Source organism: Pelodiscus sinensis, chromosome 3, assembly GCF_052426305.1.
Source record: "Pelodiscus sinensis isolate ZL-2025 chromosome 3, ASM5242630v1, whole genome shotgun sequence".
In the NCBI taxonomy this organism is placed as follows: domain Eukaryota; kingdom Metazoa; phylum Chordata; order Testudines; family Trionychidae; genus Pelodiscus; species Pelodiscus sinensis.
Genome location: NC_143054.1, coordinates 116,078,750 through 116,105,401, shown reverse-complemented (window position 1 = coordinate 116,105,401; position 26,652 = coordinate 116,078,750). Strand labels below are relative to the sequence as shown.

At 43.5% G+C, this 26,652-nt stretch overlaps 1 protein-coding gene across 1 annotated transcript; it reads right to left on the bottom strand.

The window, feature by feature from the left end:
* Window positions 1–2,552: 2,552 nt before the first annotated feature.
* On the bottom strand, window positions 2,553–22,451 carry LOC102445944 (solute carrier family 22 member 2-like). The gene is made up of 11 exons (XM_006115016.5): window positions 21,963–22,451; window positions 17,176–17,279; window positions 15,255–15,409; window positions 13,426–13,594; window positions 11,944–12,058; window positions 11,172–11,278; window positions 9,664–9,878; window positions 9,062–9,170; window positions 8,736–8,848; window positions 5,891–5,990; window positions 2,553–3,982 (listed from the first exon to the last, which is right to left on the bottom strand). Exons 1-11 carry the CDS (start codon window positions 22,443–22,445, stop codon window positions 3,934–3,936), a joined length of 1,719 nt encoding a protein of 572 aa, XP_006115078.4. The 5' UTR covers window positions 22,446–22,451; the 3' UTR covers window positions 2,553–3,933.
* Window positions 22,452–26,652: the final 4,201 nt, after the last annotated feature.

Genomic DNA, 26,652 nt, shown 5'->3' with positions numbered 1-26,652 from the left:
AAATACATAGCATGTATGAATACTTTGGCTTCATACACTGCAAGCTTTCCACTAGCAGCTGAGGAGAACATCTCCCTCTGTCAATAGGGCAGCCACAACAGCAGTTATGGCCTCACAGTGTGAAAGCCCCAAAATAACAGAAACAGCCTTTTTTAGAACTGGCTGCTCCTTCTCCCCACAACCCAGGGGCTTCCACAATTTTTTATAAACCTGAAAAAAAATTAAAATGATAAAATGTAGCCTGGTTTTAGCACTTCTATAACTGCAATTCACCAGGCAGTGCCCAGAGAATCTGTGGCCAAAGCAGCATCCCTTGCACAAGAGCTTTAGTTTCCATTTTGGAATGTAACATTTACTTACAAGGTTCTATAAGAATTCATTCTGTGCTCCTCCCCTGAGCCACTGCGGACCATAACTCTGTCTGTTTCTTGTTCGACTGCAGGCCCCTTAACCCTCCATTGGCTGCTGCACATCCACACCTTGGCCCCTGGCCCAACATATGTTCATGGACTGTTCTAAGTGAAAGGGCTTCCATGATGAAGTTGTGGGTGAAGTGCTTGAGGGGACAGACCTGCGGGTGCAGGAGCAGAGGGAGATAAGACTTGGAGCCATGGCAGGCTGGGAGGCAGAAGCAACAGCTGAGGCTAGCAGCTCTGCTGGAAGACAGGGTTTCAGCAAAGGAGCTGACACTCCCACACAGTTTCCTGGAACAGGAAAGGGAGCTAAGGGAGGAGGACAGAGCCGAATAAGAAATCTTTGAGGCTATGTCTACACTACGAGTTCTCGGCAAAAAATATGCTAAAGAGGGACTTATTTGTATGAATTGCAATCTCATTTGCATATTTTCTGCTAATTCGCTTTTGCTCTGGGTTTTTGCACAAAAACAAGCAGTCTGGACGTTTTCTTTTTGTGCAAAAATCTCTTTTCCTGCAAGATTGGTATACCTCCTTTTTGGGGGGCACAAGGATCTTTGTGCAAAACTCCCCCTCATTAGCATATTTTTTGCCGAGAAAACGCGTAGTGTAGACATAGCCCCAGTGACTCATTATGGCCTCTCCCACATCACAGCCTCATCCCCCTGAAACATATCCTCCATCCAGAAGTAGCTTGGGCAACTCCACGTTGGGGAAGCCTATACAGTAAAACCCACCGAGTGGCTGGGCAGGGCAACTAGCCCCCACACAGCCTTCCTTCTCGAACACCTTTCCTGTGGATACCTCTAACACACCACACCTGTGTGCTATGGACAACAGAGAAAGAAGGGAAAGGAGAGCATGGGGCCAGAAGACATGCAGCAGTAGGATTACACCATTTCCTACTCTTCTAATGGTTTTGTTTTGGAAACGTCATCTGTTACTGATTTGGGGGTGCTGTAATGGCAGCTGGCCTGCCTAGCAATGAGTGACTGATGTTCTCTTAACACATGTACAAATAAAGCTTTTTCACAGTCATCCAGAACATTTATTGCTCTTACTGCATCACCTCATGTAATCATGGGATATTCATGGAAGATTGTGGAATCCTGGAGACAGGGGTGGCCCGTGCATATAGGACAACTAGGCCATCGCCTAGGGCGTCACGTTATACAAGGCGCCCAATGATGACGTCATGCCATTGAGGGCTGTGGAGACGGGGGCGCTGATCGCACATTCCTGCTGGGGCACCAGCTGCCGGCAGCCTGCCTCAGGTCGCCCCTGCCTGGAGATGAGCAGGTTCGACAGACACCTATCAGGGAAGTCAAAGCTTCCCTAACCTCTATTACCCAGGTGCATCCCACTCCCACTGCGGTTGGTGCCCTTGCTGGCTCAGCAACTCAGTGGCCCCTTGTGGTCACAGGCCATTTGAGGGAACGACTCCCTGCTGGCTTCAAGGAGTGCAACAAGCCACAGTCATGCAGATGGCAACGACAACGCTGGTATCCAAATGGATCTGTGGACATCTGAGGGATTTCATTCTGCCCGAAGCACATTCCACACCCATGCTGTGCCCCCCGAGAGTTTAATTAAACTGTCTCTTGCCAGGGCCTCTGAAATCAGGGCATGGCTTTATAAGCCTAGGCAAAAAGAGGGACACTGTCTCCACCATTATTCCAATGGACAGTAACTCCATTTATGACATTGCCATTTGGTAGGAATAGTGTTCTAGCCAATCCATGAATGTAGACTCCTAAACAGCCAAAACTGTCATCATGAACTGTCCCAGCCTCTGCTCCACAGGAGCCTGCAAAACAGTAGAGCACAGAGGGTACTACTCCAGGTAGTCATGTGCTCCTTCAGGATAGGGATGTTACATTTTGATTAATCAGCTCATCAAGAGGTCAATAAGGGGGGCACTCATTATCCCACTGTGCCTCTGCCTTTGAAATGTACAAAAGACTTCCACGGCTCTTGTACATTTCAAAGAAGAGATGCAGCAGTAGGAATGTCTCTGCCTCCACTGACCCCCACAGAGATGGTGCTGGGGAAACAGCTTATAAACCAGCTGCCCCCAACACCAATTCCTGCTCCCCTCGCTGCCCCTCTATGAGGCTGCGTCCGATTGCTTTTTTGAAAAAAAAAAAAAAAAAAAAAAGCAGTCTAGACGCAGTTCTTTCAAAGAAAAAAAATTTTTCATAAGAACACTGTAAACCTCATTTTTTTCAGGAAGAAAGGGTCTTTCGAAAAAGGGTGGGTTTTTTTCCCCAAAAGAACCATGTCTAGACTTTTTTTTTAATTTTTCAAAAAAGTGAGCGGACGCGATTATACAAGCACAAGACTTGTAAATGAGCACTTCATTTACATTTTTTATTTCCTTCATTTACATTCCGCTTTCAAAAAAGGAATGTAGTCTAGACGCAGCCTGATAGAGACAGCAAACAGGGGAAAGCAACTACTCGATAAGCATATGCTTATTGGGTAGTCGACTCGTTGTTTACATCCCTACTTCAGGGCAGCAAACTATGGACATACAAATCCCATGAAAGGCCTCTGGGCACTTAGGAACCCCCATTCTCTCAAAGCCAGCAATTACCTCAGGATTATCTTTAATGCCTGCCACCCTGATTGGCAGTGGAGGTTGCCGAAGCACTTTATTCACAGTCTTCCCCCCCACACACACACACACCCCAAACTGGCTGCCAACAGACCAGTAGCAGCTTCCAGATGGATAGAGCAACCTGCTTATTGCTTACCAAGGGTACCCTCCTCTACACTAGAGAATAGGGGCAAGCCAGACCCACTGTTGGCCATCAAAAGCTGCACAACGTGATTCCGAAGCACGAGCAAGAGACGTTCCTCAAAAGGCACCTCCTGCATATTCCTGGCTCCTGTAGCTGGAAGCACACAGACCAAAAATACTATTTGGCAGGCTCCATTGATGAACTCTTCAAACTTCCTGTAGCAGAGTGAGCAGTAAAGTTTTCTCGCAGTGCACTAGTGTCAAATGGCTAGAGTGGATCCATTTCAGGAGGGTACAAGGGACTTGCTTGCTTTGACTTGGATCAATGTGTGTAGTGTTGACATGAGTGCCATAAGTTCAAGCCTGAGTTAGAAAAGTTTTAATGTAGGGTTAATAACCAACCAGTGTAGACATTCAAGCCCAGGGTTCTCCAATATGGGTCAGCTGGCTCAAGTCAACCGTAGGATTACATTGCTGTGTAGACATAACCTCAGGTCATCTCTGTATGAATAGGAACTAAAACGCTATAAGCATGACAGCAGCGCATGTATCATGTAGATAAGTGTACATGATTGGCAACAAAAAGTTTCAAAACCATGGTAAGAGGGAAGATACTTGGTAACTTGTGCATTTTGGACAACACAGCAGGGGGAAAAAGCCTGAGTATGCGGAGCCAGGGATTAAGGCGCATAAAAGGAAAGTTCTACAATGTGTGTTACTTAAACTCTTTTTGTAGTATTGTGCCAAAAACAGATCACATTTGGAACATGCAGTTTCCTATGTTTGCACATGGAGGTAGATAATTTTATCCCTAGGATTTTCTTGCCTGTAAAAATGAAACAAAAACAAATAGGGAATTAGGACAACGATAAAGTGAGGAGAAAAAGCATGCCTTGTCCCGAAACAGAACTAACCAGGAACACAATACTGGCCTGCTAAATAAAAAGGCAATATTTTCATTGGTCCCACTTCAAAAGTGATTTAGGCACTTTCGTCTGACTCCAATCAGAATTTGGCTCTTAGATGCCTCAGTAACTTTTGAAAAATGGGTCTTCTGTGCCTAAATCATTATACAATTATACAATTGAAAATGTCAGTCAGCCAACATGTTAATTCAACTTCAGCATCACAATCTGTAATTCACCTGAGAGGAGTATCCTGCAATTTTTTTTTGTAATTATTATTATTGTGATCGAGTACATACTATCCACTGTTGACTAACGTCAAGCCAGGGGGTAGCCCCATTGATTGTAATGTGACTACTCATGTAGTTAACATATACTTAGGAAATTTGCTATGGTACTTTGCCTATATGAAGGGACACATTCAGCAACAGTATAGTGCATTGCAAATCTTATAGGCTAAACAGCAGATTTTCATTTTACAATATACTATTTGTCACGACAACTAGGTTGCCATATAGAGTACAATTAATTTGACTCTTGAGATGTCATCATTGGTTCAAAGGTCATCTAACCTCACATGCACTTTTGGTCACTGACCACTGACGTCATGACAATGAGCTGTTTCCAAAGACCTAACATTTGTTCTCCCTCTCAACAAACATTGCTGCCTTACAGCACTGCACTGAGTGACTGATAACAAGGACTCCTTTTTCTATTCTATAGGAAAAAAGAAAAACTCCCCCCTCCATCCTCCCACCTGCCCAAAGAGCATTTGGTAAGTCAGTCGTGCCCTGAGTTTGAGACACTCATGCTGCCATACAAAGTCCAACTGAGAGCCTCTGTTTGTTGTTCTCAGATTCCTGAGAAACGATGTTCCCAGTGCAACCAACTGAAGCCAGGAGGTTCTTGAACTAACAAACTGTGCTCTGGAGGCAGAAAAGGTGGCCAGCCATCCCATAATAGCTCTGGACAGGAAAAAGTTTAGAATAAAACCATCAGTCACAATCTGGCTACTATCCATTCTCCCTAATATGCCTTGTGCCAGACCTATAGCTTGCACAATTTCCTTCCTCTGGCATGCTAGCATAACTATGCTAGTCAGAAAATTCCAGGGGTAGAGCCATGGCTCTGCTCACTCCCTATTCCATGCACCAAGTTGGGAAGCAACAGCCAGGAGATTGCTCTCCTTCCTGTGCTGCTAGATCAGGGTAACTACTGTAAGGGAATGAGGGGGGTACATATTGCCAATTCCAGGCCATAATCCTGCTGTTAGTCCTGTCTAGACAGATCACAGGATTTTTAATATTTACAGTATTTATACACATGAAACATGGGTCAAGCTCTTTGTTTTAAGCCTTTGTAAGAAATTCTTAGAAACAGCATAATTTTGTCAGTCAGAAAATGCAACATCCCTCCTACCTGTTTTTTCTTTTCAGTCCTGTGAAAACTCACCATGGGAATAGTGCAAAAAAAAATGTTATGGGATTTTTGTGGTGATTTGGGGGAGGAACAGAATGGATGCACCTCCTGGAGATGCCAAAATTGAACATTTTTCATAGGACCTTTAAATTCCAAGGATGCATTCCAAGTGGTCATTGTTATTACATTATAGTTACGTTAGGAATGCAAAATGAGTGTTGCCATGATCTACATAGCATTCCTACACCTAGAACAGAGAAGCATACTACAGTAACTATGCCACAAATACTGTGAGTTTCTATGGCAACCTCTGGATGTACATTTACATTTTAGCTTTTTCTGTTAAGCTTTTTTTTTTTTTTTTCAAAACATGAACAGTTTGAACAATCTGAATGTGCCTCCTGACTTACCTATGCAAGTTTTCTACATCTTCAATAGTCTCAGGCAACATTTTCCCTTTGGTTTCAGGTAACAACATCACCAATCCACCAGCAACTAAACCAACCACAGCTTCAAATTAAACACACAGATGACCAAGTTAGAACCCAACTTACATTTCACGTGTCTGGCTGCTATAATTGTGGAATTTAATTTTAAAAAAATCTCTTCTACAAATTCTTTTAACATACAAAAATAGAGTGCCAAATTTCACTCTATAGTTAGAGTGTATACACGCACACACAATTTTTCTCATACAAGACAGGTTTGTAGCTTTTCAGGGGCATTGTAGTATTAGAGAGAATTAAATTTTACTACCTATAATTATAAGCTATGTTCTGAACTGGAATATCTCACGTTGGAAAGATGTGTTTGACGAATGGTAGGCTGTATAGTTGTATGATAGGAAATGTATTTGACTTCTCTGGCACCATGAGAACAAGATTTTACTACAGTGCAACTAAATGATGGACAAATTTCCAACACCCTATACCAGAAACCTACCAACCACTACACTTACCTGCATGCCTCTAGCTTCCATGACAGACACATTTCTCAATCTATTGTATACAGCCAAACCCTAAAATACAACCGGATTTGCTCCAATCCCAGACAGAGACAAACACATACAGGATCTATATAGAGCATTCTTAAAACTGAAATACTCACCTAGAGAAGTGAAAAAACAGATCGACAGACCCCCCAAAAGTACCCAGACATGAACTACTTCAAGACAGGCCCAAAAGTGAAAACAATAGAATCCTACAGTCCACAACTTAACCCCCTTCCAACGCATTATCAACAACCTATCCTGAAAAATGACCCCTCACTCTCAGAGGCCTTGGGGGAAAGGCCAGTTCTTGCTTACGGACAACCCCCTAACCTCAAACAAATTCTTTCCAGTAATCACACAACATCCCTCCATCACTCTCATCCAGGAACCCACCCCCGAAATCAGCCCTGGTGCCAACTCTGCCCACACATCTACACCAGCGATTTCATCACTGGACCCAACCACATCAGCTACCAAATCAGAGGTTCATTTAATTGAACATCCACTAATGTGATCCATGCCATCAAATGCCAGCAATGTCCCACTGCAATCTATATTGGCCAAACTGGACAGTCTTTATGGGAAAAAATTAATGGACACAAATCAGATATCTGAAAAGACAATACACAAACCAGTTGAAGAACACTTTAATTGTCCTGGTCACTCATTAATGGATCTCCAAGTCACTGTTTTGTTTCACACCAATTCCACAACCAAAATACACACAGAAAAAAGTTTGGAACTTAACTTCATTAACAAGTTTAATTCTTATGCAAATGGTATGAACCCAGCTGACTCCCACATTATCCACATCTTAATGACTTAACCAACCAAAAAAACAATGAAGGTACTAATGGTTCTTATCAGCCTCTTGTAACTATTTAGTCTTTAAGGTTCTACTAGACTATTGAGCTGGGTTTTTTTTTTTTTCGTTTTTTCTGTTACAGACTAACTCAGCTATCCCCCTGAAGCTTAAAAATCACAGTTAACCTCTCACTCACTAAATTCCTGGTTACCAACTTACATAAGTCCCATTTTAAAATGCATGCATTATTAAGTCCCCTGTAAATAATATATATACATCCTTTATTAAAAATAATGTATTGTCTTCAAATATAATCTTCATGCATTAGCTCAAACAGAGATTTTGTAGTACCTGGCTTAAAGCTGACTAATCTCCAGGAAGTTTCAGCCTACTTTGAAAAGATTTACCAATCTGTAGACTTTTTTTAAAAAAGATGATTATATGGTTGTCCAATAAAAAACAAATATTGATAAGACAGAAATATGCAACATCCTTAATCTTATAAATATTTCCAAAAGTTAGTTTGTCCCGAAAAATCTCAAACGGTAAGAGCTAAAAACACTAAGTTTTGCACAGATACTGCTGATTTCCTGATTTAAATAACTGGATTGGTTATATCTCGAAATCAGTTCCCCCAGAGCTGCAATTGGGCCCCCAGAGCTCCAATTGGGCCACTAATTCGCTTTTAGTAGCACCTGATTGTAGGCATTTGCTGGACTCTTCTGTTAAGCGTGTCACAAACTGCAACTATGAGATCCTTTCTTTATGATAACAGAAAAAGTATTTCCGATAAAATATGTTATGTTAATGTAATTTATGTAGTTCATTCACCACACCTTTTGTTATCAAGAAATGAGTTAAATGTAAATGCGTTTTGTAAGCATATCACTAGCTATGTTAATTTTTTAAAGTAATATATAAAAAAAGTATTTCCAATAAAATATGCTATGTTAATGTCATTGACGTAGTTCATTCATCACACCTTTTACTATATTTTCCCCGGGCAACACCGGGTATTTCTGCTAGTAATTAATAAAATATACTGAACAGAAACTATTTGAAATTACAACACATTGTCTCCAGACAGATAGTAAACAACAAAAATGAGAAAGTCGTTCAAATTAATGTTATCCCAAAATGACATACAATCCAAACTTTGGTAAATATCATAATCTTCTGACTTGTCACAGCAACATTTTCTAGTCTGAAGGGGTTTAAAAACACACACACACACACACACACACACACACACGAAACCATAAGAATAATATGGAATCAGACTGAATACATACACAACTCAGAAGTTAACTACTAATTATTGTGAGCTGAAGATTCTGAGAAAGGAAAAATATTCTCCCCTCTAGATTTGGAATCAGTTGCTCAGATGTATTTGTCATGGTAACTGAGGCATAGCTAATACATCAGAGGAACACCATAAGAAGGTAAGAAAAACACTTACCAAAAACTATAAGTGGCAACTCACGCCAGATCTCTGCCAGTCTATAGACGATGAATGGGGCTAGCATCCCACTGACATCACACAGAGAAGAGCAGACCATTACACTAAGGTTCCTGTTTTAACATAATTCATTGCATTAGATTGGTCTGAAAATGTCCTGTAGCTGAAGCAGAGTTGATCAAAACACTGAGCAGGTACAGAATTCATCCTGACATAAAATTACGAGGATTAAATCTACACTAATTGTTAAGCCAAAAAATACAATATATCCATCAGCTCCCAACAACTGCCTTTCATATCATGCTAGCCTCAGATAATGCACTCACCTCAGAAAAGTTGGGTACAGCTCCATGTTTACAAAACAAACCATTTCGAAGGACATTGTAATTCCCATTCTCCCAATGCAACATAAAATCACTTTTAGCCAGTGAATATCTGCAAAGGAAACATTTATTTCACTTACAGTGCTGTCTGGAGGTTTTGGGGCCAGTGGTGATTGGATGGGTTGGTTTTATCTAACAAACAATGTTATTTTGGGGGAATTCAATAATCTTATATTATTTCAATTTTATTAGAATTAAGGAACTGCTATTGTTTAACATTATAAAGCAGCAGATTAAAACCATCAGCACCATATGGCAAAATGTGATTTACTAAGCTACGTACAGCACCCATTTTCACCCAAGATATTTCCTATTAACTCTGATGTCTCCAAAAATGTAGACATTTACTCCGTCTCACTTTTGGGAGTGACACTAGAGGGGAGGAAAGTCTCCAGCATCTGTCAGTGACACAGTTTACAATCACAGGTGTGCTTTTTCAAACTTTGAAACAAACAGTCCCGAGAGAGAGATTAACAAGACACCATTCCCCCTCTCCATGAGAGGTAACATTGAGAAAGTAAATTACTGAAGCCTCTGAAACTTACCCTCAGGGACTAAAACTGTAATAAGGCAGGCAGCTCCTGCCACCAGAGTTGACACAGCCCAGGGATAGCGACGGCCCACGCAATTGATTGTAATGATGATAATGAAGGCAGCTGGTAATTCAACAAGGGCAGAATAGAAGAAATCTAGATACATGTTCTCACCAGCCATTGCCATGTGCATGATGAGCCCCTGGTACAGAAGAGAGCTTGTCCACCTAGGCAGAGAACAGCGCTCACAATGGTTAAGAGACTTAGTCAAAAAAGAGAGACCCGTTTCCTCTAAGCACAGACCTTTTAAATCACAATCAGGTCCAGGAAACCTACTTCAGCTCTAATTTATTTAACTGTCTTGATGTAAGCCTGGGAGCCTCACTGTAAAGAGAAATGTTGGAAAGCAGAAACTAGAGGTACGAGTTTATAGCTCATCAAAATAATGTAGTGTAGGAACAAAATGTTGAACATGAGTTGCGTAGTAAATATGAATGTTATCCAAGACTAAGGCTAAAAGAGTTTTTGCCCTGCTCATACATCTAGACCTGAGTTAATTATGGGATTATGCTCACTGACGGCATAGTCCTTTGTCAAGTGCCCATTCTGCCCTCTGCTTCCTCACCATCCGACACAATGGTGACTCAGATGGGCAGTTGGACAAGCAACGTGTTTTCTAAGAAACTCCTCTTAACAGCTCAGATGGTGGACGTCTTAGTTAAGAGCAAGTTGACCATGTATCTGGGGAGTGAGTTCAAAGAAGGTAGGCAAATTCTGCTAGTCAAATTCTGCTTGTATTAACATTCTCATCTTGCCTCAAAAGATATATGAAACCATTGTAGGTAAATTTAAGAGGATACTAAGAGCTTGTCTATACAGCAAGTAACTGTGTGGATAACGCAGGATAATCTGTATGAATAATCTACAGCACACCATCTTGTCCTCACATGATGGACCCCTCTTGCACTGTATTCCTCAGTTACCTCCCCCTTTTCAGGAACTTCCTTCAATATGCTTTCACCAATCTCTCCTCATCCCCTGGCTAAATTCAGACCTAGGCTAGGGTGACATTTCTGGGTACAGCATATGCTGGGGGGGCGGTCGTCACACTGGGAGCCCAACTGATTGATCCTGCACCAATTTAGGCTAACCCAGTTCTTATCCCTATAGGAATTTTTCCACTCTACACATGATAGAGTGGGAAACAAGTATAACTTCTATGTGTGGAGAAGTCCTCAAGTGACCCCATAATTCATCCACTAGTGACCAAACATTTGAGGCCATCACGGCAACAGGCCTAAACTGAAACCACAATTAAGAACTCTAGCTTACACTGTTCCAATAATCTCCCCTGACAGGACAGAGTGACAGAGAAAACTCCCCAGCAGTTCAAGAGGACACACAGACGAAGCTAGTCTGGAGCAAAAGGCAACTGAGTTTGAGTACAAGAATGGAGGTAAGACAAAACTGTAATTTTAATGCTTTGTAACAATGTCTTTAGACAACTAATTTTTTTTTACCAGTTGTACATCAAAATGAATGTGTGTTTCCTCATCTGAGGTGTCCTAAAAAGATCCATGAATGAAGGACTCAGTTTTTCCCCATCTTCTTCTTCAAGGTTAATATTCTACAGAAGAACCAGTGCATTGTTAATTAATGGCTAAATAGGGTGACAAATTTATTATGTTAAAGCAAGCAGGAAGGGGCTTGCGGTACGCTGTAATCATACATTAGAGATGTTGCTTACTACAATACATAAAAGCTTCCTGGGAAATACACCATTCCATTGTGGTTCTTGCATGGGATATGGAGGAGAAGGATCACAATGATGAGAAATTCTTTAACTTCACTCCAATAGTTTTAGTCATTCCTTGTCTTTTTGATCTGCTGTTTCCTAAGTAATTTCTACAGAATATGAAGCTTAGTTCTAAATAATATTTTCCTTTTTCTTTAGTCTTAGTTGAACAGGTCATGAGTCAGCAGGATTGTAATACACAATGTTTCACATCTGGAATACATAAGAACCCTGGCATAGAACTAAGACCGGGGGGAGGTCTATCCCTGGCTTCGTTTCAAACTTCTGCATGTAGAAAGCTTGGGACAAGCCTCTGAATCTCTGCATGCACCAGCTTCCTCATATGTACAATGGGAGGTAACAGTTATCCAGCTGGGATTGTGAAGTTAACTTTAATTTTTACCAACATGTAGAATGGCTCAGGTGGAAGAACCATTCAGGCATTATAGAAGGAACTTTTATAACATTCACCTACCCGTATAAATACTCAAGCTAACCTGAAAATGGGCAGGCAGCTGTTTCCCATTCTTTTTGGCAATATAGCCCACAATCTTCATAGCTTTATCATTTTGCCTCTGAGACATCAGCCACCGTGGAGACTCAGGCAGACACCTGTAACACAAGCAAGAAGAGGAAACAAAATGGCATATGGGCACCAAACCAAGGCTACAGGCACGGTGACACTACTTTCTGCTTTTCATGAAAAGAATAGTTCACCATGCTGCAAGATGAAGTTGGAGGAGCAGCTTTGCCAGTAGCTCAGTTTAACTGGAGATGAATACATTCACGATCATGAGCAGCTGGTAACATATGCAAGAGAAAGCACTGCCTTCCCAAAATTGCTTACCCTGCCCAGTCGCCCAGGAGGGGCGGGGGATACACCATGCAGAAGCCTGGCTTCCCAGAAAGGTTGGATCCACACCACATGGCTCTCCAGTGGCTGGGGAAGGCTGAGGCCATTCTACATGGCAGCCCAGCTACCCAATAGCTGGAGAAGGTTGGGCCTGCGCTGCACAGCAGCCCCTGCCCTGAGCTGGGGTTGGATGGGGCTAGGCTGTGGGTGTGAGGAAAGGTTATGAAGGGGCATGGTCTCAAGGAAGGGGTGTGACTTTGGGCAGAAAGGGGAGAGCTTCAACTGCCTTCCTAAACTGGGTCTTCACCTGTCGCCCATGTTCATGATAAAACAATAAATATGAGAACTTTACAATAAGAAAACTTGTACTATTTATCCATGACACCTATCTGTGGTGCCTCATGAGAAGCCATTTTCCAACTACACCATCATCAGACACCCCCGCCCTGACACACACACCCTTAAAAGTACTGGACCCTCACTACACTCAAATAAAATTCACAAAAATGAACAAAGGAAGAAAAACTAAATACTGTACTCCTGGATCCCCACTCCAGGCATACAACTCTTCACAACCCAAGTGCTCAAAAAAAAGAAAAAAAAAGTGACTACAAAAAGATACAAGTTACTTTTTTTAAACAATAAATCTAGTTGACCTAGTAGAAAGGAACTTGTCTATTACTTTTGGCTGTGCCACAAAATGGTGGTGTTTTAAAAAAAAAAAAAATAAGTCAACCACCATTTTAAATACAAATATTTAGCCATTGGACAATACCACTAAAATCACCTTTTCAAGGTGATGTCAATCAAAACACAGCACTAATGTATTTAATAGTTTCCCTTTGAACAAATATTCAGCTGATGATGGATTTAACCAAATAATATGCATCAAATTATTTTACATCCAATTTTTCTTTTAAAACAATAATCCACTAGCAGCATAATATAACAGAAGTTGGATTCCTAAGTATACATTAGATAAGATGTGTACGCTAGGATACAATCAAGGATTGAACATTAAAGGAGCCTACTCCCACTCTTCGTTGGCGTGGATCTTGAGCATCTCTCTTGTATGAAGGGAAATTAAATTTCACAACTTTTTCTGAGGTATAATATGAGTGTTTACCAGTAATAGAACAGGAAGAAGACGTATGGTAGAGTAACAGTAAGCTGCAGCCATCTCCAGTGAGGAATAGCATAAGCAAGACCATCAAGCAGGATGAGTCCAAATGTAAAGGCTGCTTGATAGAGAATTCCCACTGTGTTCCTATGGCTTGGGCCAACAACTTCTGAGACTGAAATGTATACAATATAACCACAGTTAAAACACAGAAGGAAAACTGTTGGATCATTTTACAGATGGAAGAACCAAGAAACCTCACTACAGAAAAAAGTATCGAGCGGTTTGGGAGCCATAGGTTTCATTTCAAGGGCTGGTCTACACTACGGAAGGAGAATCACCTCAGTTACACAAGTTCATCTACTTTAATAGCGAAGCTGAAGTAGACATACTTGGATCTACTTACTGCAGTCTCTTCACTGAGTTGCAAAGAGGGAGACGCTCTCTCGTTGACTCCCCTTGCGAGATTCTCATTCTGGTGGAGAACCAGTGTTGACATGAGAGCAATCAATGGTTGATTTATCATGTCTATATGAGACCTGATAAATTAACCTCTGCTTGATTGATCACTGCCTGATTTGGCCAGTAGTGTAAACATACCCAGCATCTGGAGACAAAATACTAACTCCTTAAAAAACTAGATTTTTGCATAAAATACACAAATCCTTTGGTACTTGCAAACCAAGCCTAATTTGCTGAGTTTGTTATTTTTTTCTTATATCTCAATATACTGGGCTTAAACTTTATTCTCTGTTATGGCATTCCATACTGAAGTGAAACACTAATACCAAAATTCACAGACGGTACATTTGGATATTTTGCTGAGCAATATAAACTACAGGCAACCCCCGACTTGCAATGCAATTGGTTCCCGGGGAAGTGTCGCAAGTCGGGGGTGTCGTAACTCGAATCCTCATTGAAGATAGGCGCGGTGCACCATCGTAAATGCGGGCTGAATACTTAAGTCAGGGGGTTTTGGCCCCTTCTGCACTTTAAAATATAGTTGTAAGTGCAGGGGATTGTAACTCGGGTGGTCGCAACTCGGGGGTTTCCTGTATTCTAAATACATTTCCCATAATGTATAATTGAGGGATCATATTGTGTAAGGAGGTAATAATCCTTTGTGTGACTGATATGAAATGGAGGCAGCTGTATCAGTGCCTATAGTAGATTTAAGACTAGTATTAGAGATAAAGCTTGTGTATGTGTGTATACACTGGTACAGTTAACATTACACACATAGGTACAAAAGAATGACTAATTGAAACATTAAGTTTTCTTCATCTCAAATTCTGGATTACATTATCTGGATTTTTCTGCTACTATGTTTAGCAGTACAGTCATTTAAAAAAGGTAAATGCAGGACAATGTAGCACTTTAAAGACTAACAAGATGGTTTATTAGATGATGAGCTTTCGTGGGCCAGACCCACTTCCTCAGATCAAATAATGGAAGTGGGTCTGGCCCACGAAAGCTCATCATCTAATAAACCATCTTGTTAGTCTTTAAAGTGCTACATTGTCCTGCATTTTGCTTCAGCTACCCCAGACTAACACGGCTACATCTCTACCACTATTAAAAAAGGTAGGCATTTCAGTTTGTCACCATTCAGCCTGAGGTGACTAGAGCAGCTCACACCATTCAGAGCTATTGTTTAAATATCATCCATCTTCCTGAATCTATAAAGCAGACAATACTAGACAGTGTCATATTTGGAAGATTTTCTTTGCAACCATAAGAAAAGCTTTTATTTTAAAAACAAAGCCTAATGAATTGCCAGTTTGCCCTTCATCAGCCATTATCAATTATTATTCACAGGAAAGCAATAATCTTACTCAGGATGTAGCCTGCTACCCAGTTGCCCTTGCTGACGAATCCTTGTAGGAACCGAAAGATCACCATCCACAGGTAGCTTGGTGCTAAGGCCACAAGAATTCCAGCGGTGGCACTTACAAGACTTGTCACTATAAGGCAAAATTTACGGCCAAACCTACATGGGAGAAAGTTTAAGTAAGAGATCAACACACAGAAGTAAATGTAGCATTTAGAAGATGTGAACATCTGTTTACTGGGGGGGATACATCCACATTAATATTATAGAACTACATTCACAGAGTGTTAATGGGGGTCTAATGCTCGCCTATCATTTGGGTAACTTCTCCATTGCTTTGTCATTTCATAAATGCTCTTGAGCAGTTTGGACGACATCAAGTATACCAAATGACAGATGGGCAATATGTCCACATTAATCCATATAGAAAGTACAGATATCCCTTCCTGTCTAATTTTGGAATTACAGTCTGTGTAATTAAGACAGACCAGCAGATGACAATTACTCTGCAGTTTCTTTTAAAATGCCTGTGTAATGTGAGAACTAGGAATGACTAGTTTACATACAAAGGGCCCAATTCTGCAAACCATCCATGTTTAGGTCTTCTATTGACAAATCTAAGTTTCATGTGCAAAGAGCTTACATGAGGAGACCTGAAGAACTTGCAATGCAAAGCAATTTGGAGAGAGTGTGCAGGGGAATACATTGTTAGAATGTAGGCACATCTTTTTCCAATGACCGGAAAAATGGTTTTAAGACTTTATAACACAATATGTACTTCCTGTTCTTGGAGCCAGTGGTATATCGTTAACCTCAATTGGAGTCTACAATGATTTTACCCCCTAGTTCTGAACAAGGTGAAGTAATTTTTTTCATAATCACTTGGGTCTCTAATTTGCATTGATACTGTATCTATTTGGCAAACTCAGACTGTTATTTCTTGATAAACACCAGATAGACTGAAACAATGTTTTCATATCATAGATGCAATTCATACCACAGAGACAGAATGACAGCTCCAACTCAGAAGCTTCAGGGGGGTAGCCGAGTTAGTCTGTACAGGATAAACTTAAAGAACAACAAATGGTCTGGTAGCACTTTATAGACCAACAAAATATACAGATGGTGTCATGAGCTTTCATGGGCACAGCCTACTTCTTCAGATGACCAGAGTTTTGAGTTTCGGATGTTCAGACCCAAAATAAATAGGGGAGAAGGGAAAGGAGGGGAAGGGGGAAAAAAGGAAGAGAGGGCGGAAAACAAGGAGCAATTAAAGCGCAAACAGCTCTTTGTCTGTGTAGATTCTTGCGTTAGTACCTTTCCTATCTATTGCTATCCTTTGATCCTTATCTGCTTCTTTAACTATCCAATCTTCAGGTGCTTACAGATTGCCAGTTCTGCCTTCTTGTTTTTTCCTTTAATAGTCTCATACCTTCTGCTCCTTGTTTTTCTCCCCCTGCTTCCACCCCCTTCTCTCCTATTTATTTTGGGTCTGTTCATCCTAAACTCAAAACTCCAGTCATCTGAAGTGGGCTATTCCCACAAAAGCTCATGATACCATCTCTATGTTTTGTTGGTCTATAAAGTGCAACCAGACCCTTTGTTGTTTTTTTAAGCTCCAACTCAGTGATTCCTGGATTTGGTTAGAATCAATATTTTCATATAGGGGGGCAGGTTTTTTGCACAAAACACCATGAAAATATAGTGAAGAGTACATGAGTGCTGCCAAGAGGGATTCTGTGGGATCAGGAAAGATCTGTAGCTACAAAAAACTCATAGAAATCTCAGTCTTTGATATGCTTTTCAAAGAAAGAGTAAGGGATCTTCATAGATTGAAAGTCACATGAGCATGTTAATCAGATGGATTTGCCTCTACGTTTGTTTCTTTTTGACTGCTCAGCATTGAGATATCAGCTCACACATACCTGTCTGCCATGTAGCCGACACATATAGATCCAATAAAAAAGCCAGCACACACACAGGACTGAAAGAGATCCACCTTCCAGGAGTCCTCACATACTAGGTTAAACTGAAGAGGCACATCACAGTTAAAAAGGAAACTTGGTGAATATACCCACTCTTTAAAACTAAGAAATTGGTTTATACCTACCAACCAGCCACTTTAGCCTTATTACAAGTAGGGTTGCCAGGTGTCCGGTTTTGAACCGGACAGTCTGGTATTTGAGCTTTCTGTCCAGGAAACGAATTGAGAAAATACTGGACATATAAATGTCCGGTATTTTATAATTAAGTAAGTTGTATTATTACCATGAGTATCGATATGTAGTTGCGTACTGCCTGGCTGGTAGGCACACTCACATTGCGTGCTCACCAGCCAGGCAGTACACAACCACACAGGAGAGAGAGGGGGGCGGGGTGGGATGGAATCCCCGGGGCCAGACTCACCTGTATGCTCTGCCGGGACCGTGCATGAGACAGGCAGCACCCCGGGATCTGTGTGCGCCCAGGCCAGCCCTGCTTCCCGCCGGCCGGCTCCCCACCACCCAGCCAGCCCTGCTTCCCGCCGGCCGGTTCTCCTCCCCTTTCCCCCCACCCCACCTTCTCCTGGCTAGCCTGCTCCACACCGGCCGGTTTCCCCCCACTCCGCTCCCGGCCAGTCCGGTCTCTCCCTCCACCCCACCCCTCGATCTGAGATCATGTGTGTCCGGTATTTTTTTTAAACCATCTGGTAACCCTATACAACAGCATTCTATTCCAGGGTTGAGACTTCATTTTAAGCATTATAAAGTCCAGAAGTGGTTTGACACACAGGCATACAAGACCAGGCTGCTGGATAACTCTGCTCATGTCTCCATCAGTTCCCATTCATCTTTTCTTATACAAGTAGGAAAATATGAATGAACACACACACTCATTGCTCAGTATTAGAGTATCACCCAAAAGACCCAACCAGATTCCGGACTCTTGTGCGAGGCATCGTATAGTCAAAGTTAATCGCTATACAATTGAACATCCTTGGACACAGACATGCAGGCAACTCTGGTCCCTTTGGCATCTTCCACTGGAGGCTGGCAGCTATGGTCCCAGCAGCGATTCCAGATTCAGCTCCTATAAAGCAGTAGCCCTGGCTGCTCTCACAGGGATCTAGAATTTTCTTTGCAATGACAATTCTATTTCCCTATAAAAAGCAGAGAGCCAAGGCAGCACGTGAAGCCCTGTGCGGAGTGCAGAGAGCCACATGGAGCAGACAGACACCTTGAGTGGCTTGCAGGGGCATTTCACAAGCCAGATTAAAAAGCTGGATATGGCTCATGGCCCAATCTTGTGCATCCCTGGTTTAAGGTAAAGAATGTTACTATACTTAGACAAAATTGTGTCTGTTTCACCATCTGACACTATTTCTTGCCAATACAGGCAAATCAAATGGAATAAAGCAAATAATGACAGCATGCCTTCCCTGGAAACCCCACTTCACCTTCAAATTGATAGCAAAACTTGTGTGTAATGCAGGAAAGCTGACTCTGCAACAGCACGAGGATGCCTGACCACGCCAAATGCCTAACATATACAGATAATCTGGGAGCAAAGTCTAACAGACCTATAACAATGATTGACAAGGAGTACAGGATTTAACAGAATTTGTGTTTACTTTAGAAAACATCTGAAAATAAGGACTATTGTTCTATTTGTGAAAACCCTTTTATAATGCAGATATACACTGTTACAGAAATACTTTGACAGGCTCCCAAAAGCCATACAATGCAAGCTCTTTAACAAATGTAATGCAAGTGGAAGAATGCCCCAAATTCAGTCAAGATTTCCAAAAGCAGGGTCTCCACTTTTGAGTCCCAACTTGAGATGCCTCTGAAGAGTCCAATTTTCACACAGTTCTAAGCACCCACTTCGCAAATGTGTCACCTTTAAAAGTAGGGATGTCAACGTGTAGATGACTGCACAATTAACTGATAAGCCTGGTCTTACCAGATAATCAACTGCACCAACTCCCACCCCCTTTCCTGCCTCTGTATCAGGGGCAGCAAGCAGAGGGAAAGGGGGAAGAGGCAGAAGCCAGTGCCACGAGCACCAGATCCACTGAGCCACCTGCCTCACCCCACTCCCTCAGGTACTGCTGCCTCTACTAGAGGCAGCAGCACAGGTGAGGGGGGCAGGTGGGAGCCAGTACATGTGGGAAGCTGGCTTTCAAGCCAGTTTCCCCTGCGCATCTGCTCACACCAGCTGCTTCCTCCTGTCTACTCCCCTGTGCTGCTTTCTTTCAGAGGCAGTGGGGGGGGGGGGGGGATAGGTGGAAGCCAATACACATGGGGAGCCAGCTTTTAAGCTCCACTGAGGTGCCTGCCCTCCACACTCCCCATGCTGCTGCTGGGCAGAGGGAGCAGGGGAAGATGCCATGGAGCAGGCTCTGTCCACAGCGAGCCCAGGCTCACCAAAGACAGAGGCTACTCCATGGGATGCCAGAGCAGCCTCTGTCCACGGGGAGCTCGGGCCCACCGCAGACAGGAGCTGCTGCACAGGGTGGCAGAGTAGAGTAGAGTAGAGCTGGGAGCACACTGTGGAGTAGAGCTGGGAGCACACTGGTTGCTGGCCCCACCGTTAGGGACTATCAAATAGCTGTGTAACCACTAAAATTCGATGAGGGTTATACGACTATTCAATTGATCACTATCTAACATTCCTATTTAAAAAGGTGTCATTTTAACATCCCAAGATCAACGGTCAATTTTTTTAAACTGACTCACTGGGGACTTCAGTTTTCCCTTTGTCCCTCAGTTGTTGCAATGGAGACAAAACGAACATTGCAAGTTAAAACTGTCTGTTGCAGATTATAGCAAATATGAAGGTTAAAGACTCAGAAATTATTATTTATGGTGGATGAGTGAGGCAACAGAGCACACGAGTACCCAGAGCTCTTACCACCAGGGACTTTGGAGCCAAAATGTTCAAAATTGACAGTTGAACTTCACACCCCCAAATCCAAATTTGTACACCTAAACAGGTAGTCCGATTTCCAGACAAGCCAAACACCTGCAATGCCCATTGATGTCACACTAGGAATGCTAAGAAGCTTACCATGGATCATTCCCTCACATCATTTAGATACTGGGATCCATCACACTGCAAAGATTTAAACTTCGAGCCAGTTTACAGGCAATTGCACCTTCAGGTTCTCATGTGCTAAGTGAATGCTGCAATGTTTGGGCTATAAATGCTACAGAGAAATGTGTTTTTTTTTTAATATATTAAATAAAAGCTTTCCTATGTTTTATTGTAGATTGTTTTAAAACAACCACCCAAGACATTTTGGGCTACATTTGTGCAGGCAAGGTCCCTTAAGACAACTTTCTTACTCACTAAAAAGTTAACAATGCCTCATATTGTGACTTTCATCACTTAAACACCTATGGATGGAGTGTCTTTTCACAGAGCATATCATACTGCCCAATATGCTCCTGATATTTCTGAAAGCCAGTGTATCTGAAGTTTAGTGTCCATACATTTTATTGATGTAGGGCATTAAGCAGCAATTTCCCATTTGAGACCTAGCCGATCCCAGGAGTTTCAACAAGTGTATAAACTGTTAGCATAACATGGTTTGTGTCTAGACCATGCAGGTAACACTGTTAGAAATTGGCAGTTACCCCATTTCACCCTTGATATAGGTCTAAATTGGCATGTGATTGTCTTCCTGTTATTTTGCTGGCGAGACAGAACCCTCATGGTCATGCCCATGTAACTGTTTTGGCTGGCTCACTTTCCTTCCAGCTCTTTGGGTACATCTACACTGTAAATTAGAGACCTGCCAGCTGTCATAGGATATGGGGCTGGTTTAATTCCTCCACTGGAGCCTGGGCTTTAGGACTCTGCAAGTCTACACTGCAATGAAACAACCCTGCAGCCTGAGCCAGCTGGCCTTAGACATACCTGGTGTGACTGATCAGACTGGGTGCCACATGCTGCTTCTCTGTTGACAGATTTTCTTGGGTGCTTGATCTCTTGCAGAGGCACTATGAGAAAGCTAACCAGATTTTCCCAGAATGCACCATTGTCAACATGGTTAGGCAGTGTGGGTACATGACCAAGTCTGGCATGGGGTTATTCAACTCAGCCATAGAAAAATTAGTCGGGGGCTGCACACAAGTGAGAACCCCCTGACTGAAAAGGAAAAAGGACACTCAGATTCCCCTTGCACATCACAGCTTGGGGACCCCAGGAGCTAGTAGATTGTGTGTGTTCCAGCCCTGTGTGTGGGTGGGATATGGAGGGGTGGGGGTCTGGAGCACCAGCATAGGCTCCCCGATGCAGAGGGGGGAGGGAATCCCTGAGCATTGGGGGGACGGATCTAGGCAAGATGGGGGCCACAGACTGTATTTTTAAAACATTTTATGCCACTAAATCTAGTTCACCTCAGTTAGCTCAATCATCCTGGCAATTAAAATAAAGAGGGATTTTGTTTATTCATTCTTATCAACTGCACTTCAATAAGGTGACATTTGTCTTTGTAGTTACTGTGCCCGCCATCTGATCCCTGCAGAGACCCACTGCTGCCAGACTCACAGAAGACCACCCACACAGACTGCCATACTGGGGGAGGGGAGCCAGAGAATGAGGGGGGAATATATTGGCTGCAGCAGTCTCCTCTTTAATAAAAGCACTTCTCTCACACAGAACCTTTGTCTGCCCATAACTAGTTGGTAACCCAAGGGATGGGGAAGAAGAAAATATTCATTTTTACCTCAGTCACAATGGATGATCCTGAAGAATCGTAAACCCAGCCATCTTGACAGGGGACGAGCGGGATGCTGCTCCTGTTGCCATAACCAGTGATGTTCTCTAAGGGGTTGGTGCAGCTGAGGCCCGTCGTGTTCCAGTCCACGTCGTATCTCCTGCACTGACTAGAGAGAGACTCCCCAGGTCTCCCCTGTTCTGGAACTGTGAGATTCAGCTCCTCTTCCAGACTCCAGCCACATCTGCTGCTCAGCTCAGCAGCACCAGGACTGAGACAGCGGTGCTCAGGAGTGAACCCCAGGAAGACAACACCCACATAAACAGAGGAGAAAGCAGCAGACACAAAGCATAAGACAAAAGTGGCTTGTTTCTGGAACAAGTCAAATTCCCCAATGTGCTCTAGAATGTCATCCAAGGTTGGCATTTTTGCATATGGCAATTCAAAGTAACTAACGTGGTTTCTCTTCCCAACACTGCTATAGATTGTCATCAGCAAAACTGCTTAAGTAGCAAGAAAATGTTTGACCAAAAGTCAAAAAGTTAACTTATAAATTATTAAGCTGCATATTGCCAGCTTCATTTTTAAAGTTAAGTTTGAAATCAAACCTATGCTCATCCATGAACCGTAGAGAACTGCTGTTTGACCTCATCAGCTCTTTTTTGGATGGGCAGAAAGTGGAATACGTTGTTTGCTCACTAAAAAAAACCAGAGTTAATAAAAATAATTTACTTGTCATGAATTGCCCAAATGCTTACTAAAGTACCTTGTATCCTGTCCTATCTTGTACTTTATTACTTGAATTTAGGTAGGGTACTCAATATTTTTAGCATTGACATGAGACTGAAAAATTTAGGGCTGCCATTGGTAGGCAATAGACTCTTGACTAGTGCCCCTCATGAACAGGTTTTGCAGAGGATATTTAAAATGTGGCTCAAGAGACAGAGATGTTTTCAAGAAAAACAGCTTCTGCCTTTGAAGCTGAGCTTTGTAGCAGGGAAGAAATATTTGCTCTTAAAAAAAACCCCACCACACCTTGTCGTTTAATGTGTTTGCCCTCATTGTGTGTGCCATTCTTCGCTCATCACTTCCAGGAAGGATGGGTGCAGTGAGATTACTGTCTCAGAGGATTTACAAGGTTACCTTCTAGCATCTATTCAGGGTGGAGCTGGATTGTGGATACAACTTTTTGCACAAGGCTTCAAAGTTTGTTTGTTTTAGGGGAGACATCTTTTTGGATTTTTTCCATGCCCTGCTCTGCACCTAAAGCTGAAAGCTTACCCCTCTCAGTAAAGAGTGGTTTGAGTCAGAAGATGTACTTTTTTTGGTCCGTTTCCCTCCATCCTACCTTTCCCTTCTATGGGATTTTGGCCTATTTTACAGGCATTGCTGCCTGGCTATTCTCAGGGGTGGTCTTTTATATCTTGTTTTATGTTCCCCCTAGGGTGGTCCCTTTCAAGTCCCACTCCCCCTAATCAGAGCTCACTCCTGAAGTTCTCCAGTTCAAACCAGGGAGAAGGAACACTAGATATAAACCCTGCTTTTTTCCCCAGGAAACTGGGGACCCACTTTAGGGTTTTCTGAGGCCCTGAGACTCCTTAGGGATTTTGCCTTCCTAGTTCTGCCCCAGGATTTATCCCAGTATTTCTAGACTTCACAATCTCAAATCAGGAAATTGTCAGCCGACCGTCAGGGCAGTGTGTGTGTGTATGTTTCCGAGAAAAGGTTTAACGTCCGTGCCTTTACTGCTAGGACCGGGGTCCCATCGCAGAGGGTGGCCAGCAGGCCAACAGACGCCCCGTTATATAGGAAGAGCTTATTACATCTTAGATTTCAGCTGCTAGAATTTCATAATTCCTTCGCAGCGGGCAGCCTTGGAGAAAGACTGAAAGATGCCCCAGTGGATCCTGTCACCTGGGAGTGACACAGATCCAAACGCCCAAGCTCTTCCTATAACTGTCCCTTTAGACCGGCTGAAGTTCTTTTAAATTGTGCTTGGTTCTGTTACAGCAACTGAAGGAGGCAGGTTAAAGCTTAAACAGTTACAGGTTTATTAAAGAAGCTTATAAATCATATGGTTGCAATGGCTATTGTTCTATTTCTTAACTATTAGCAAAATATAGATCTTAAAAATGGTTACAAAGAAGATAAAGATAGAAAAATAGAAATAATGGTACCAAGTAACAGCTTACTCTTTCTATGTGTACACTTAAGACAGAGGACCACATCCAGGTACCATTTTTACCCCCTTCTGTGCCTCTCGACTCCAGCATGTCAGGCCAGGGCCGGTCCCTCAATTCCTAGGAAAGACGAAAATACGAGGTGGGCGTCCCCATAGAACCTCGGGAGGTCAAACACCTAACCAGACCAGCAGGTAGAGGGTAGAATGACACTCCAAATGAGTGTGTGCTGGGCCCATCTTATATACCCATGGGGTCACGTATTTCTCTTTCTTATCTGTAATGCCAATTGATGCTGGTCTGTCTGCTGTGAGACCAGTTCTTACAAGGGAGTTGTGAACTTAATTTACACTTGTAAGAGAGAATTGAGATGATTAAATTTTGAAGTACTGGACATTGTTTTCTCAGTGGGAAATTCCTCTCAGGGACTGTGTGTGTGTTCGAATCAACATAGGTGCCAGCCGGTGGCAGTCTCACATATCCTGATCTCTCCTCATATCTATGTTTCAGCTTCTCAGGATCAGATGAGCCAGCATAGACTATGCTGATATTATTGCTCCTTCTCTGTCCTGTATGCTTCAGAGAGGCAAATAAGATGGATGATATGGGGTTAGTCTGTCTGGCCACAGAAATCCAAAGCAGAGTGAAGTCAACAACAGGGGACCCAAGATGCCTGTACAGTTCATATCCCCTGTGCTGTAGCTCTGCAAAGACTGGCAGACTAAGAATGAGCAGGGCACATTCAGCCTCTGAAGAACCTGTAAGAGCAGGTGAATTTGCTCTCCCATGCCGGAGGTGGTCAGAGATGTGTCTCTCAGGCAGGTGTTCGCTCCAGGTAGCTGAGACTATATCACTGCTCTTTACCAGATCAAGGAAAGAGAGAAGAGGAGTAAATGGAAGCTGTTTGCTACTGTGTGAACACTCCCAACCCCCAAGGCTGGCAAAGAAGAACGCAGAGACAATGTGAGCCATGCTTGACCATTACAGTGGAGGCATAAAACGTAGCAGCAAGCTGGACAAGAGAGTATGGCTAGCACAGGCTGTGGGACAGCTTTCAACTACCTCCAATAACTGCAGACAGGAGGGGAACAGACCATGTGAATCAGAACTGTGGGAAACATGGAGCTGCAGAACAGTGATATTTCAAGTCTGTTCTTTAAAAAACCCACATCCAAGACATCATGTCCCAACTAGGGTTTTCACACCCCAGAAGGAAGAAGAAACTACAATGAAGCGCACCACTGATTTTATGTGGAAAGCCCCCAAACTAAGGTCACAGGCATGTAAAATCCTACAACAGAAATACTCAGCCCAGGCCAAAAAAAAGCTCTCTTCTTTCACTCCGCTTCTCCAAGAAAGGTTTTTATGTTTGTTTTTTTAAGTGATGGAAGATGGAAGACCATTTACTACATGGTTCACACTCTTGGCAGGAGGTATAAGTCATTTGAGCCAAACACTGAACTCTACCTTGGCTATGTGTTTAATACTAGAATTTACAATGTAAGAGTCTGAGGGCCTATTTACTTATGCAGCTTTAATCAGAATAGACTTAATATTCACAAGAAAACTGATTACAGGCAGTCCCCGAGTTAGGTGGATCTGACTTATGTCGGATCCGCACTTACAAACGGGGCTCTCTCGCCCCGGAGCTCGCAGGCAGCGGGACCGCCCAGAGCGCAGCGGTCCCGCCACCTCGACCTCAGGGGCGAGAAAAGCTGCCCCGGGTGCCCCTGGTCTGCTGGGGACCGTCTCCAGCAGACCAGGGACACCTGGAGCAAAGCAGGGGAGGCGGAGGGGTCCCGCGCCTTTTGCTCTGGCAAAGCCTCAGAGGCACAGGACTCCGCCGCCGCTGCGGCTTTGCTCCCGGTGTCCCTGGTCTGCTGGAGACGGTCCCCAGCAGACCAGAGGCACTGGGAGCAAAGCCGCAGCCGCGGCGGGGTCCCACGGCTCCCTGGCTTTGCCACAGCAAAGCCTCAGAGGCACGGGTCCCCTCCGCCTCCCCGGCTTTGCTCCAGGTGTCCCTGGTCTGCTGGGGACCGTCTCCAGCAGACCAGGGACACCGGGAGCAAAGCCGCAGAGCACGCGGGCAGCGGACAGCCCAGTCGCGCCGCCGCTGTCCCGCTGCCGGCATGTTCCCCGGCTTTGCTCCCCACCTCCCTGGTCTGCTGGAGACCAACAGACCAGGGAGACAGGGAGAAAAGCGGAGCAAAGCCGCGGAGGACCCTGGCGGCAGGACCGCGGTGCGTCTCGGTCCCCGCCCGCGTCTCCCTGGTCTGCTGGGGGGGGGGCACAGCTAGTACGCCCCCTCCCCCCCAGCAGTCCAGGGTTTTCTCACTCTGGGCGCTACTGGACCAACCCGGCAGCACCCCAGCTGCTCTGCCCCAGGCGTCCCCAAGTCAGCCGCTGCTGAAACTGACCAGCGCTGACTACAGGAAGCCCGAGGCAGAGTTGCTCTGCCCCGGGCTTCCTGGAATCAGCCACTGATCAGTTTCAGCAGCAGCAGACTTGGGGACGCCTGG